The 16,532-nt window shown below is 44.2% G+C and overlaps 1 protein-coding gene across 1 annotated transcript in view; it reads left to right on the forward strand.

Moving 5' to 3' along the window:
* Positions 1 to 13,511: 13,511 nt before the first annotated feature.
* The window catches only part of KCNH5 (potassium voltage-gated channel subfamily H member 5), a 153,911-nt gene continuing 150,890 nt past the window's right edge, over positions 13,512 to 16,532 (forward strand). Inside the window, exon 1 of the mRNA XM_015865668.2 lies at positions 13,512 to 13,658. Within this exon, the coding sequence (XP_015721154.1) occupies positions 13,586 to 13,658 (73 nt within the window). The 5' untranslated portion in view covers positions 13,512 to 13,585. The remainder of the gene's footprint in view (positions 13,659 to 16,532) is intronic.

The following is a 16,532-nucleotide window of genomic DNA, read 5'->3' on the forward strand; positions in this document are numbered from 1 at the left end:
ACAGACATCCACTCAGCTTCTGCCTTCAGCAACCCAGGCAGAATTGTGTGCTATTGTTGATACGCTGTTGCTGGGAAAGCAGTCAGAAACTGGAGATGTCCTGCAGGAATGAGGAAGACATCATCCGTCTTGGAGCTTGGTGGGTTTCTGGCAAAATTTATGTGGTCCAGGTTCATATTAGTTTCTTAAAATCTGCCCTTTGAGAGACTCCTAGCTAAGAAACCTGGAGGAGATTGAAAATCAATGTAGGAAAGTGTCACCCTTGCATGAAGGTTCTGAGTTATGTGGGGCCCCCTAGCTGAAGGGAAAAGCTTCAGATATCCCCATGAACCTAGTGAAAATGTCTCCTCAATGCAAAGCAGCTGTCAAAAGCTAACAAGTGCAAGCAAGCTGCATTAACAAGGGAATAGGGAGTAATACAGAAAATCTGGGGGCCTGACAAGTTAATCAAAGCTGGGCAGCAGCTTAAGAAACCTCAGAAGGATATAAAACAGAGAAGCTCAAATGATTTCTGCTAAGAGCTGCTGGATGGGTTTAAATGCTGGAGGCAGTTGGGTCATTTCATCTCAAAGAGGACAGCAGGCTGTATGTGAATGCTGGGGAGAGGAAATGCAAGTTGATTCCCAGCTACAGCTTGGGGTGATGTTCTGCTCCTGTGTGTGAAGGTCAGCTCCTGTATTGCTTGGGGAGGTTTATAGGGCTGAATAAGGCTTTAGGAAAATGAAGAGAAGGGGTTGTTTTAGGAAAATGAAGAGAAGGCAAAATGGGAAACTTTTGAAGCTATGTGGGATCATATATGGAGATAAGCTGGTGGAAAAGTAGGTGGCCTTTGGGTTTGGAGGCTGAGAATGCATTTTGCAGTTGGTTCTCCTTCAATAGTAAATAACTATATTAGATCTTGCTTCTTGGCTGCTGGGAAAGGTAAATATGGGAGTGTTGCATTTGGATGCCTGGCAGAGCCTATCAGCAACACAGAAGCGTTTTCAGGATTATAGAAGGCAAAGAGAGCATAGAAGAAAAGTGAATGAGCATATGAGCCATAGAGAACCAGGTTATGAAGCACTGTGATGATCTCCCACAGAGCTGTGAGCCTATCATAGCTGGGATGGCATAATGTCATTGTCTGATGCTAAGTGCAAAGGAAATGATAGAGGTTATTACCATGAATAAAGCTTCAAAATATAAGGATGACTTGGTGCAGCAAGATATGAGAGGGGAAAAGAGTTAGTAGGTAGAAGGTGGTTTAAAGGCAGGAGAGGAGAAGCTTTGAGGAAGAAGAATTGCAGCTATTACTTTTTACACCTAGTCTCTGTTTAGAGCTCACAGAGTGGGATTAGTAAATCTGCCTCATTTAAAGTAGAGGTGTGCTCTTTACTTTTCAGCTGTAGGTGAAATTCAGCCTTAAATGTGAAGGCAGTGGAGCAATTGGAGATGCACCTGCTTGTACCATGGTTAAAGATGCTCTAATCTCTTTTAAGGTTTTTCCTCACTGATGTGTCTCTTCACTGATCTTATTATGCCAGCTCATGAATCACTGTGGTGTATTTACATTTCTAAACCATATTATGCTTTGCCTAAAATCTTTGTGTAACTGGTGATTAGTATTACTCATTGTATACAACATGAAAGAGGGAAATGCTTCCTCCTTTGGAAAAGCAGCATATCCTTAGGTGAGCATACTGTTTTGTTCAATTATAGTGCAGTTTTCAGAATACATTGAGTTTCCTTATCTACTTGAAGATATAAAAAAATTAAAATGGAGTCAGAGAACTATGTGAAAAACCAAAAAACACACCAAGAATTAAAAAACAGCCTGCAAATTGAATTATCTATTTACAGCGATATAAATGACCTGTTGACTCTTCAATATTGATTTGTATTCACTGTGCTAATGCTTAAAAGGCAGACTATGATGCCTTGTTATCTGTAAGAAATTGGCAGGAGAATCATAGAACAGCCAAGGTTGGAGAAGACCTCTAAGATTAGCCAGTCTCGCTGTCTACCCACCACCACCATTTCCCACTAAACTATGTCCCTTGTTATGGCATCTAAATGTTTCTTGAACACCTCCAGGGACTGTGACTCCACCACCTCTCTGGGCAGCACACCCCAGTTTCTGACCACTCTTTCGGAGTGTTTCTTAATGTCCGATCTGGTGCAACTTGAGGCCATTTCCTCTAGTCTTATCTAATCCTATTTGAGAAGGCCTTCTTTTGTTAAAAAATTGTTATTACACTTTGAAGCTGTTGCTAGGACAGGTAAATATTTCACTGTTGATTCAAACATAACCCAGAGTGAAGACTTCACTCACCTAAATGCTAACTGGATGCCCTGGCAGTGTGTTCAGAGGTGACTGAGCAAGAAACCAATTTCCTCCCTGTATGTGTTGCTGACTACAAAGCTGCAGTGCCTTTAGTATGTTTTGATGGATCTAAATGTGGACATGGCTGAATCTGTGTTAATAAAAATGCAAATGTTATTTACACATCTATCAGTCAGTATGAAGCTTCCAGTAATAAGATGAGAGATAGAGAAGGGATATCAGAAAAGGAAAATAAGCTGCTTTTAGGAGAAAAACCTTTGTTTGGAGTAGATACGTTACCTCTGAGGTTGAAGGGCTCACCTGACTTTGGAAGCTCTTTTTTCATTTTCCAAACATGGATTTCTTTAGCAAGAAAAAGGGCTGTGATAGCTCACATGAGGAGACTGAGGCATGGGGGAACTGTTCATGTCAGGTCAGTTAAGGTGAAATTTCAGCTCTTGACAAGTGAAGAGGATCGAGATGAAGGACTGAGCTCAGGGTCACAGGTGATCCCAAATTCTCTGCTATAAGAGGCAGGTGGAAGGTTTGTGCCTAAGCAGAAAGGAATTTAAGTGATGGAAAGGAGGAAAACAGAAGAGTAGTGGGGTGAGTAAGACAATGAGGTTAGATTAGGTTGGAGTGGAGGTGAAGAGATAAAGAAAGGACAGCAAAAGAAGAGCAGAGGCAAACTTATCCTGTGGGGGCTCAGGGAGGCAGCAGAGCTTGGTGGTGTCAACCAATACCTACATTTGCTGTCTTCTGCTCAGTCTATAGGACTGGGCTCTGGAGTCAGCTGGAAGGCAGCTGAAATCATGGGAACGAGTGTTAAGAGCTGATGTAATCAGGGCAAGAGAGTGGTTTATAAGAGGCAGACGTTTTTGCTTTCCTGCATGCATTGTTCTGATTATATTATGTTTTCCAGTCTTGTTGGCAAAAAGCTGCCAGCAGGAGACAACAAATGGCTTTTAACATACTACTATCTGTAAGGAAAGCACTACTATTTAAAAAGATATCACCATTAAATCTGCATGTTCTTGGAGACTAAGGAAAAACAATGTAAGACTGTGTGGGTGGGGAAACTGAAGTTCTCTTTGTTGGGTCCTGCAATGGAGAATATGTATTTTAATGTGAAACAGTGATGACAGGGAGGATTTAGAGGGCTTCAAAGCAAAAGCATCCAGGCAGTCACTCCTGCAGGACTTCAAAACCATGCACTGAGACAAAGACATTTGTACAGCAGAGTTTGAAATTCAAATTGAGTGGAGGGTGATCTAAGCTAACTTTGAGCATTCTGCATTTCACTTGATGTCTTTAAGGGCTACAGCAGTTTCTCTACCATTGTCTTACATCATGTGCTATTTTCAGTGCCCAGGTGTTTCTTTGCTCTTTCTTTCAGCTTTCTTCAGTAGTTACACAGATTTGTGGAGTAAGGTGTGATTTTTAAGCTTTTGTTTGGTTGGATTCTCCTTCTCTCCCTCCTGACAGGAAGCAGGAATGCAACAGAGATTTGGGGGTTTTTGAGCTCTATAAAGTGTTATTTCATGTTATTTATTCTATCCAAATATTGCAGGTTCACAAATGTCTCGGCAGAGATATTTGTATATCAAACAGACAGCAAAGGAATACTGTTATCTAATTAATGATTCCTTAATGAATGTCTGAAGAAACATCTGATGTAGGATGCTTTTAGCTTGAGGGCTGAGAAAAAACTACATTTGCTTTTGATGAAGGAACTACTGGGTATTTTGAAGTAGTATCTGCAATGAGACTTTGCCTGATTTGAGTATGGTTGGACTAGTGGTCTTTTCCAAACTTACTGATTTTTATCATTCAAATAAATGCTTAAATTCTGCTTCTAAGCTGCCCGTGTTGTAGACCCTAATTTCAGCCATGTCATCTTTCTTCATGTACTATTGTAATTGAGGAACTCTGTGCTTTATTAAGGTTCTAGAGCAGCTTGTCTTCTAGAGATCAGAGAATGAAGAGACTTGGAGTTCCAACTTCATTTTGGCCAAACTTGGTAGAGGACTGAGGTGGCTCAAGGGTAGTGCTTGGAGAATCTGCTCACCAGCATTTGCTTCAAGTGTGCAACCAGCTGCCCCTCTGCCCCAGATAGGATGAGAGCCAGCTGTGTGAATCAGCATTAGCTCAAACTTTTCTTTGGCCAACTGTGGAAATAACAGTAAATAACATGTAAGTAGAGCTTGTTTTCACAGTGCTGCAGCAGCTGCATGTCCCTGTTACAGCATGACTGATGCTTGGGCCTCCTAAGTGCTTGATTTGTGCCCAGGGAGAGCATCCCCATGTCACTATGGAGAAAGCCATTGTGGAGGTGTGGAGAGACAGCTCCAAGGACTTTGCACATTCAGATAAGCATTGGTACCTCTGATCTCAGGTGGCAGTGACACTGTGGGGCTGGGTGGCCCTTGAGGGGCACACAGGTGTGTCAGGAGGGCTTGGTCAGAGGCCTGCAGTCACTTACAGCTTAAAATGGGATTTTTTTGCCTTCTGCTGCTGGCTCTGCTGCGAAGTTACAGCATAACATACAAAGTCACTCAGGCTCTGGGCATTTCAGCCACCTGCAACATGGAAACCAAATGGCTCTCCAAGAAGAGGCTGGCATTTGCTGATAACCAGCCCTGGGCCACCTTTCTGATGAAGCCTTCTTTTTTCTTCTAATAATTTCACATTTAGGATGCAGGGACTACAGACAAGTTGGCCAGCTGAGCAAACTATTCATTTCCACTTTGCTTCTCTGCAGGAGCTATCAAAATATGTTACAGAGAGCTTTTAATACCTGATCCCAAACTCAACCTTTTTGGCTTTCCTAAGGACTGAGGCTCCAGGCTTTATGGCTGCAGGCTGCTATGTGTAGTTCTGTGCCTCAGGACAAGCTATTACTGAGCACTCCTGTGCCTTTGCAGACACAAAAGCTTCCCATGAACAGGGATGTGGCTCCTTAATCGTAGAGGAGGTGACAAATGCCCCCAGGTAAACCTGAAGTATAATCCACGTGTCCATGTAAGATTAAAATGTTCTTTATGATACCTTTGTTGGCAGTAGGAGACTGAGGAATCCCTATGTGCGTGCACTGTGTATTTAGCAATATATAACCAACAGGGGGCATTAGGTTTATGCTGATTAAATGTGTATTTCTACTTGGAGCAGAGAGAAATCTCTACCTTGCTTGATTGAAAACAGCAAGACTGGAATCCTTTATCCTGCAAATAAGTAGGATTAGGCCCTGTTTTTCCAGAAAATTTATAATTAAAAAAATGTATGTCTCTTCTATTTCCTTTGTCTAGTTTGTATTTATCTTGAGATGAAAATGAATGAGACTGATATAATTAAAGATCCAGATGATTTCTGTGTGGCATGTAGCTCAAAAACCACTTGAAAAATCTAAGCATTTCTGGTGCAAATTGATTTGTATTGATGATTTCCAGTTTTCTAAGCAGGAATTAATGTTAGGCAGCCATTACATTTTTCTGACAGGAATCAGATGGAACAGTAGAATTAGCCACTGCTCTTCATTATGGTAGGAAACTTTGCTCAAGTTACAGGATTACTGAATGCAAAGGGCTGTAGTGAGGAGCCACAGTGTGGATGTGAACTGTGGTCTCTGGAAATGAAAGAAGTATTTATTACAGAGATAATTATGTTGGCTACAACCACTCATGTACGTGGGAGGCTTTGCATGCATTCTGAGGGAGATGTGGTTTTTGATGTTTATGGCACCGATTAAAGAAGCAGCTTTTCTCTCTTCTCATTTTAAAAACTGCAGCCTTCTCTGTGCTTCTGCCACATTCACGTGTTTAAATACACCTTTAAGTGAAGTGCTTTCTACTGTCTATGGTTAAATCTGGATTTGAAAATGTTAATGCTGAGAACTGCTTTCATTGAGATATGTCCGAATGAACTGTTGGCTAAAAATCTGCCGATGCTGTAAGTTTTGAGAAGCTCATTTCATTACCTGCCTTCCTTTAAAATGGGTTTTAAATAACTCGATAGCTTTAATTTCCTCAATAGTGAAGGAGCAGTAATGATTGTTATTTATTTATTTTTTGAAGTGAAGTAAACAAATGATCAACCTACAGCAGCAGCAGGGCTTTTGCTTGCTGGTGTATCCGGGATGCTGTGAGCAATTCTGGTCCCCCACAGTCAGATAAGAAGGATTCTAATTGGATCAGTGGCACACAGCATCTTCCTTCCCCCGAGCCTCTTAATGTTCCTATCATAATAGAAAAGGCAAGAGTAGTCTGGTTCATTTTTATTTTCTCTTTTTCTCTTTTTCACTTAGCAACAGCAAAGGTGAGACGGACACAACTGCGCACAGCCAGTTCAGGAGCAGAGGTAAGAGCTTATGAAGTGAGCTGATGAAGCATAACATTTTTCCTTGAGACAAATGAATACAACTTTGCAAACCCATTGCTGATGAGGGCGATCTGAAGATGGTTCCTGAAGTGAGAAGAGATGGGTGCATCCCATGTATTTTCCCTAATGCTAAGTCAATATAGTCGGTTACTTCTGCAGGTTATGCCAGACCCAGAACCCGTTGTGCTATCTGTGGCCCTTTACTGCTCTTGTGCACCTCTCTAAAGCAATAGAAGGTTGAAGAGTGAGCATATTATTTAATTAGAGCCTGACAACAACTGCAGTTTCAGATCAAGTGCTGACAGCTCTGGTCCTGAGTGCTGGAATGCTTGTCCTGGTTCAGGAAAAGGGAACCTGCAGCTGCTCCAACCTGTAGCAGAGACATGGCTCTCTATAGTGATCCTACATCTTAGGACATCTTTCACAGTCCAGTGCTGGAGGCAGTATGTGAGGTCACTACACTTCAGACTGTCTAAAATAAAAGTGTGCTTTTCCTTGCATTGCTTACTTGGCATGTTTGTAGTCTTAAGGAAAGCAACCAGATTATCTGGAAAGATTCTCTTTGAAAGTTGCTTGGTAAATGCCTTGGAACATCCTTCCTTCCCATAAAGCAGAGTTCAGTGTCCTTAGACTTAACTCAGCCTGAACTGCTATTTACACATCACATCTGTTGGATTTGCTTGTGTTAGTGAAGAGTTCTATTATTCTATGTACCTATAGAACAGCAAACTGGGGACTTCATTCCCATGCTAATCAGTTAGTCACCTAAGATGTTCCTGCTTTCCAACAAAGTGCTGGAGTAGCAGTTGTGTAGCTTGTTACGAAAAGTTTGTATGTCAGCAGATTCTGTCCTCTTTCTGCAGAGCCAGCAGCAAACCCTAATCAAATGTAATGTGAGAAAACTGTGCCAGTGAGTGGATGGGTTGAGATTAACTGTGCTAGAAAGTGGTAATTCCATGATAAGCTTTATTTGTAAACTTTTCTAAGTCAATGTGATAAACATACCAGCTTAAGGACTTCTTTCTGCTTCTCTGAGAATCAGTATGGAAGCTTGCACAGAATTAATCTAAAGAAGAAAAAGGGGAACTGTCCGGCAAACAACCTAAACTGCATATGCTGTGTTAGCAGAAGGCTCAGTGCAAAACTTAACTGGTGCAAAAGCATTGAGGTGAACTAGATGTTTTCTGAGGAATATAAATTGTTAACTTGCAGACATTTTGTCTTAAGAGTTATGAAAAGGAACTTACTAATTAGTGCCCTCCCCTCCCCCCTTAATGCAGTAAGACATAATTTGAAGACTAACATATATGGCTGGGCGTTGTTCAGCTGCCTTCCAGAATGGTGTGGGTTATCAGCTCCGCTGCTGTGTGGTGCATCTGTGGGTAATTGGTGTTGCTATTTATATACTGAAGTGAAGGTTTCTATGTCAAACTGGTCCCTGTGAAGAGAAAGGTTTGAAGCAGGCATGCACCTGGTGCTATCTTTCCCTGACTGAACACCTTTGGGGCAGGAACACAAGGCATCTGACTTGTGGTAAGAAGGTGATCTGGATCTGATTGTTTGCACTGCACTGATGATATTTTTGTTATTATTTTTCACAGCTGTTCTCCTATAGATAGGAAATTCAGACAGAATGCTTTTTTGTTGCCTGTCTTTTGACTAGCTCAACACATAGGCATGCATACATTGAGATCAACACTTTAATTGCTGAAAGTTTCTGGCTTTCCAGAAATACAAATCTTAACAAGCATGTCTAAATTCATAATTCACCCCCACCCCCCTGCTGAATTCTAATGACAGTTGCTACAAAAACTCATGGCTGAGCTAAGTCCCAGTGTAAGGAATTTGCTTCTCAAAGATGATTTTTCTTTTCAAGCAATTGTTAGAAAAACAAGTTAAAACTGAAAAACCCATTGCTGTTAACTGCATTATTGTTATTAGAACACTTTACCCAAAACATACAAAATGCTCAACTTAGGCTGCCAAATTAGAAGTAAAAGCTAAGCTGTGATTAAATCATTTCCATTTCAGTGTATAATTTTCAGGACAATTTAATACCATCCATTCGTGTTGGTATTTCAGCTGCTGAAAAGTCTTGAGGTTTTCTTTTAAGTGTACATCCCTAGTGTATAGCCTTTAAGATCCAGAGGCATCCCTAGAACAGTAGGAGGGGATGAAAACAATGCTGGGGTAGCTCTGGAGAAGGCTTTTATGGAGCTCCTACCTATTGTAGATGAGGCTCCAGGACTTGATATAGGCCTTGTAGAGAGATGGCACTAGAGGAGGTGCTGATGGTGGAAATAACTTTTAGTGTCTCAGCCAAACAGAAGACCCAGGTCAGACCTGAAGTTACAGGATCATGTAGAATCCCAGCTTTGCCTTTAAGAAGAAATGTTTCTTCCCCTGAGAGTCCACGAATAAAGCCTGGAAGCACTGTTAAATGATTATCTATGAAGCAATTCATGTTTGAGTCTGCAGGAAGCCTGAAAACTGTCTCTGATGTAGACAATGGCTCCATCATCCAGCAGGGTGCTTGCTTTCCTCCTATCCCTGGTGGGAGAATGTGGGTAGGGAAAAGTGTGGTGTGCTTGCAGCTATTCATTTATTAGTACCTTAATTCTCTGTTGGTGGAGTTGGGACTCAAAGGAGGACATACTGGTTTTGGGGGCCTCTGTTACAGTACTGCCTCCACCAAGTCTCCATTTCTGCTCTTAGGATGCTATTTTTTGAGTATCCAGCCAATACAATGACTGGGATTTATTGCCATTTCAAGTAGTCCAACCCCTCCTGTGAGGTGTTTTTATCTGGATGCTACTTTGAACTACTTTGAATGCAAAACATCTCTTCAAAGATACAACTGTGGATTGTTTCCCATCTGGAATCCTGACTTGTAGTGATTCAGCTGTTGGCTGAAATAACCCCAAATATTTGATTTTTGGAGCACAGGAGTTCTCTGTAAACTTATCTTCATATGGTTGTTCTTTCAGGCATTGCTCATTTGTGGAAATAAATACTTTTCCTGTAAATAAATAAAAAGGCCGAGAGGATAAAATCTCTCTTTTTTGGTTTTCTGTAATTATTCTGGTGATTTCTCTCTGTAATGTCAGGCCATAAGTTATTGGCTTCACTCACTTTATTTCTCAGGAAGAAATCTCCTTTGAGTCCCAATTCCACCTACAGAACCATTTACATCCCTAACATATGTGACTGCATCCTACATTCTGTTGTCTCCAACCTCACTTGTTGGGCAGCTGTAAGCTGCTGTCCTATGGTACTTGGTCTTGCTGTTGGTTTTGTTGCTTTTCAAGTGAACTCAGAGGATTCTTTTTCCCTCTCCTTTCCAAGCAGGGGTTTAAGATTCCCACCTTCTCTCTCCCAAAAGTCTTCAAGATGTGAAAACTTTAGCTCTTCTCACAACATCTTTCTCTCTGGTCTCAAATGTGTTCTTGCCCACTTGCTTTCAACTTCTACCTTTAGCCTGTTACAACTTTGGTGTGCGTTCTTGTGAAATCAAAAGGTATGAAGCAATAAAGCAAGATCTATAAGAAGCCTCGTGTTGTAAGTGAGACCTGGAATGCTTAAATCTGTTACAGGGCTTTTCCATGAAACTGCGAAAGATACTCAAACCTGATGTCTCCTACTGTTTTCTCCAGTCATTTCCACAAGCTCATGTGAAATAGACATCTGGAGTCCTTTAAATGTTTCTTCCAGCTCAAATGATTCTGTGAATTCAGTGGACACTGGACTCATAATCTTCTAACAAAGTGGGACTCCTTTGCTCCTGGATATCTCAAGTCGGACACTCACAATTACCAGACGATTCTGACCTTAATCTCACCGTGCCCCAGTTTCCTGCCTGATCCCTCTATGACAAGGAAAAAAGCAGAAGTTCACTGATGCCTACCAAGCACCAGGAGATTAGTGAAGAGCACCATGAAGAAATTAATTCCTCCATACTCGAGTGGACTTTGGCTGGGGTCCCGGCAGCATGGCATAGGGCCATGTTGAATGAGAAGTGTGAAGGAGAAATACTGAGCAGTTACCCATTCACTGAGAACCATCCTGAGTGCATCCTAGATGTATAGCACACAGGAAGCCTGAATTCTTCCTGATTCCTGTGTGCTTGCCTCAGCCATCCACATCTATCTGAATGCTGTTTCTTCATGCAAGTTCTTCATCCCTTTGCTTTGCACTGCCAAAAACAGTAAGGGATGGGAGCTCTGTAACCTCTAGGTCAGGTAGTCGAGACTTACCTGCACAACACAGCACAGAATGAAGGATTCTTGCTGGTGCCAAGTCAGATACCAGCAAGTACTTTGGCTCTGAATTTTTGTCAATATTTTCCATCAGTTTTTATTTTTATACCAGAAGTAACAACTTTTGTCAAGGTTGTATTGATTTCCCGTCTGTCAAACCAATTGTTCAAATTTTGAAAGGGAAACAAAACAAAAGATGGAGAAATAGGAAAGAAACTGTAATGTAATCCCTCTCCCCACCTCGTTTTCCCTTTACAATTCTTCTTTCTTGCTATTAACAGCTGTTACCTTGGCTATCATCAGCTGTTAAATCCCTCTACATGCAGAGGTATTTCCTCCTTTGTGAAGTCTGCAGACACAAAATACAATGAAGAAATCTGGATGTATCTTCTGGCCACCTCCACCATAAGCTCTGAGCTCAGATTTCACCTGAATGGCAAAGGCACAGAAGGCACAAATTCTCCTGCAGCCTCAGACATCTCCCTCTGGCACCTGTTTCCCACTTGAGTCTCTATTTCAGCAATATACCCATAGGTGATGAGATATTGGATACTGAGCATTGCTAGCTTTGGAGATCATGAACAGCTAATAACTGAAACTTGTGGTCACAGTGATCACTGTTTTTATACTGAGAAGTCTCTGGTATGCACCTGGAGTGCCAAGCATTGCTAAGGGCATCCTATTGCTTTGTGCTGCTCACAGGACACTTAAACCCACATGGGTTGGTCTCTGTGGGTACCCCAGGGAACAATTCTCATCACACGCAAACACAGAAAAGGCAACACTGTGGTTTGGTTCACATGCTTTAATGGCTCAGGCCATTGGGGCAGACGATCCCTGTCCGACCTTCACCTCTTCTAGGAGGTCCCTGAGTCCAAGTTGATGATTCTTCATTCATAAGTTTGTGTGAAATACGTGCTGTGGAGAAGAACTGTTTTGGAAATATTTAATACTCCCTGAAGTAAAATAACCCTGTCCTGTAGGTTCACAGTCAGAGGGTCAGCTCTTCTCCAGATGGACATGAGCTGTGTAGTGTGAGCTGGCTACACTTGCTGTTCTCTTGCTGCTCTGTGCACATGGGGCACCGGGCTTTTTGTAGATACAACAGGTGAAACTGGGTGAAGCCCAGAGCATGGAATGATGTTTGGACATGATGGAGGCAGCTGGGAGGAAGAGTCAACAAAAAGGGGTTGATGTGTAAATAAAAGGGCGTGTGTTTGGAGCAAGGGGGATTTAAAACAAGGATGGGAAACGAGTACAAGAATTCAAATTGTGTGGAACTGAGGAAGCAGGTGAGCAGAAGCCCCAGCAATGCCATACAGATAGGTTGGACACATGGTATTGCCTGTACACAGATATTTTCAATGTCTGTGGCTCATCTGAGTGGCATGAAGGTGCTGCTGTCCACCCACCACCAGAAGCCAGGTTTTCCTGGATGGTGCAGAGCTCAGCAGGAGCATCCTTCCAGCAACAGTAGCAGAGCTGCTCCTGGCTGCATTTGTTTAAATGAAAGCAGAATCAGATCTCAGCTGGCAGCAGCAGCACTGCTGGCTCTGGGGCTGGAAGCACCGCTCCTGCAGCAGCTCCCGGTGAAGCAGAGCTCTCCAGCTCTAAGCGGAGGTTGTGTGACCACAGCACAACTTTTTGCACCAGGGCCTAAGCATGGGACGGATGGGATGGGGGAAGCAGGCAGCACAGTGCAGCACAACGGCCACGCTCCTACCCCGGCACGCACTGCCTAGACAATCTATGATCCTTCCTTGGAACTGCGTGCAAAATGAGCAGAGGCAGAAGTAGGTGGATTAATTCCTTCCTGGATTTTGCTAACCATACCTTCAAGAGACAATGTCCGAGCAGAGAAAGAACTGGAGAGCAGACCGTGGTTGGGGCAGGTGTCAGCGATAGCTCGCAGGGCGGTCAGCGCCGTGTCCGCACTGACTCATCCGCTCCTCGGGGCTCCGGAGCTGCAGAGCAGCGCCGGGTCCCTGCATAAAAGGACAGAAAAGAGGGTTCCAGCCTTAAACCTGCCTCCTTCTGCCTCACCCTCACACCTGCTTTCCCCGGAAAAAGGAGAAAGCCCCCCAAAACTGGTTGATGGATTCATGCAAGCCTGCTGTCTTTTTACACATCTCACTGCACACCATGATTACTATTAGTGGGCAAAACACATCCAGCTTCCTTTTAGTGAAAGAGCATCTTGCCGTCCGTTTGCCCCCGCTGGGAACACGGGAATGCCGTCGTAAAAAGCAATACAATCCAGAGGGTTGACGTTCTTTCTCTCTGTTTCACGCAGGGCACAACTTCTTAACGCTCCCTCTCAGACCCCCGTGAGCATCCCCCCCCCCCCCCCCCACGGGTGGGATCCCCGCACCGCTCCGCCCCCGCTGCCCGTCCCGGAGCGGCCCCGGTTGGGCGGGCGCGCAGGCGCAGGGGGGCGCGGGCGGCGGCGCTCGGCGGCTCCGTGCGCGGCGGGTCCCAGTCCGCGCTGCAGCCGCCGCGGGGGCGCCACTACCATGAGCGGCCGCGGCCGCCCCTGCGCGACTCACGGGCACCGGGCGCATCAGCCGCCGCCGGCCCCCCCCCGCCGTCGCCGCCGCCGCCGCTGCCGCCGCTGCCGCCGCGCACCCCCGGCCCCCGAAGCCGGCGCTGCAGGATGCCGGGGGGCAAGAGAGGGTTGGTGGCACCGCAGAACACCTTCCTGGAGAACATCGTCCGGCGATCCAGCGGTGAGAAATCTTGTCCGTCCGTTCATCCCTTCATCCTTCCATCATCCGTCCGTCGGTGCCTTCAAGGAACGGCTCCGCCCGCGCTCCTTGCCCCGTCCCCCCTCACCTCCAACATCTCGCAGCGTTTGTTAAGCCCTTTCTGAATATTGAGGAGTCTTCATTCGCATTTCTCACATTCCCTCCACTCCTTCGGGTCGGGTTTTCCTTCTCTTTCTTCTTTAGTTCTCTAAGAATTGGCCTTGAGACCGTTTTCAAAGTCTTTGTGACACTTTAAAGTGCGTGGTAAAGGCACTGAGATGCGAGAGTGACTGCAATTTGGGGATGGTCATCCCGTGCTAATCGGTGAAGAACTGCTGGCAGCTGCTCCTCTGCTCGTTGGATGCCCACAGCACCGATTTAGAGCTGCAGGAACGATTCCCTGCTGCCGGAGTTTGTTTCACCCTTCAGCACGTTGCAAAGCAGTGATAAATAATAGCACTTTGCACAGCTCCGGTAAAGTTACAATGTGGCTGTGGACCATCTCGCATGGTTCGGTTTATGTTTGGGTTTATGGTTGGGTTGGTTGATCTTGAGGTCTTTTCCGATCTTAGTGTTTGTGTGTTGCTGTTGGTGCTGTTTTGACCAAGCCCTGTGCTGCCTCCATCCCTTTTCTAACCTGTTATTTTTTGCACCGGCACTGCTGAAACACAAGTGCTTGCATAAATGTCGTTTGCTAAAAGACCTCAACTTCGCATGTGCTGAAAGGTTCCTTCTTGGAGAGCTCAAGCTTAGAGCAACCCATGCATGGGAGTGGGAGAGGTGGGCAGAATGGGGTGTTGAAAAAAGTTCACAGATATATTATTAATGGAGCCATTAATGTGATGTGAAGTCCTGCTGGGAAGAGTTTCCTTCCACCTTGCTATTCCTCAGCCTTGGATTTATCTCACTAATGTAGCCTGGTTTGCTGGATTGAGCTGATTTTGATGGCCAAGGATGAATTAGTGATTCATTGATTTCCATAGAAGGAGCAGATCGAGGACTTAGAATTTGTTTAGATGTTACATGACAGCATTTCTGGGGGGTTCCCACCCTCTCCTGCTGCCTGCATCTGCTCTGTGGTCATCAGCTGACTGTCAAGCTCTGTAGCTGCACATCACTGGAGGCTAATTTCCTGCAATAGTGCATTATTTACCAGAATATTAAATGCAAGCTTAATTAATAGGGTTATACATAGCCCTTTCCCTCTGATAATTTCTAAGTGCCAAGTGGAGCTTAATTACACTCTGCAGCTCCTGGTGGAACAGGACACTCACAGGTGTTCCCAGTGTGATCTCAAATCTGTGGCTCAGACACCACAGTTGTCCCAGAGGTGTGTGGGAAATCGGGGGCACAGCTGGGGACAGGGTTTGGGAGCTCGGTGCCTCTGAGTCGTGCTCTAATTACATCACATGTCATCCCTGCTGTGAGGGCTCAGGAAAGCTCTGAGGTGTCAGAAAACAGGAAAACTCAGACAGCTTTGGAACATTATCCTTCCAAAAAAACATCTATTCCTCTTGCCCAGGTTTTAGACTGGCCTAATTTGGGAGCATAACTCATGCTGATCTGGTCTCTACTCTGCTTTTTCTCTGCTGAAGTGTGATGTTATAGAGGCAAATGTGTCCCATTGGACATCAGAGCAAAAAGTGGATTGGGAATCTGTTTTTTTTTAAACTCACGTTAGCAGTTAGTGTTGTGCGTTGGAACATGATTTAGTTCTTATTTTTGTCATCCAGGTCACAGCCTTATTTGCCCTTTATAGAAATAGTAATTTTCATTGGATTCAGCTCTGTTTAATCCGAACTTATTGGTGTCCAGTAGAGCAAATCTGGTTCAAGTATCTCCTGCCGACGCTCGGTTGAAGGCATGGATTTGGGCTGCTGACCACATCCAGGCTTTTCTTTTTATGCTTGGATTCACCAGCTCTAAAGGGGTTTTTCAATGTCAAGTCGAGGAAGAGGAGAAAGTCTGATGGGTTTTTGAGCATCCTCAAAAAGAAGCCTTTCCATCGTCGTTCCTGGTTAAAAAACACTCTCGTTTGAGATTGCTTGCACTTACACAATCCCATCACACTTGACCGTAAATCTTTTCTCAACATCCAGAACAAGGCTTGTAGAGAGAGATAATATCTTCTTATAGGCCAATAGATATAGCTGGAAATATGAGTTATTTTTGCAGACAGATTCTTCATCAGGGCTGAGATAGAACCGGTAGATTTCAAAATGAAACACAGGTGCAGACAAATTATTTGGAATTGGCAGAGATGGATCCAAACAAGAAAGCATTTATAGATGAAGCTGCAGCAGTTTTAAAGCATGGAATGTCAGAATGGGCCCAGCAGGAATCAAGTGTGGTGGGCAGCCTGGTGCTAAAAGCAGCCACGTATCTGATTTTCAATGTTAACTTGGGGATTTGCTTTTTAGGAATGGTGGGAACCTACAGCATTTGGCTACAAATGAGGTTAAAGTGGGGAGAGAGCCCTGCAGGAGGTGGGGTGGGCATGGCTGTACAAAGGGATACAGACCCCCAGACCACACAGAGCTATGTTCAGGGTAATCAGTGCACTCTGAGCAAGTGTGTTTTAGTTTTTAGGGTTTTTCTTTTCTTTCTTTATTTGTTTTTAGCTCAGTGGAAATGCAGAAAGTAAAGCTCTTACATGAGGCTCCCAAGGATTGATGGGATCTCACCGCAGCTTTGGCGGTGCCCTGGGTCTGGAGAACACCAGGTGTTCTGCTAAGCTGAAAGAAAATGTGTTTTGTGGGAGCAATGCTTTGAATCACATTAAGGCGACTGTTTGCTCCTGCCATTGGTGTTTTGGGCTTTTAATAAGGTCAGGGTTCTTTCTTAAGTTGTTCTCTC

Source organism: Coturnix japonica, chromosome 5 (genome assembly GCF_001577835.2).
Source record: "Coturnix japonica isolate 7356 chromosome 5, Coturnix japonica 2.1, whole genome shotgun sequence".
NCBI classification, from domain to species: domain Eukaryota; kingdom Metazoa; phylum Chordata; class Aves; order Galliformes; family Phasianidae; genus Coturnix; species Coturnix japonica.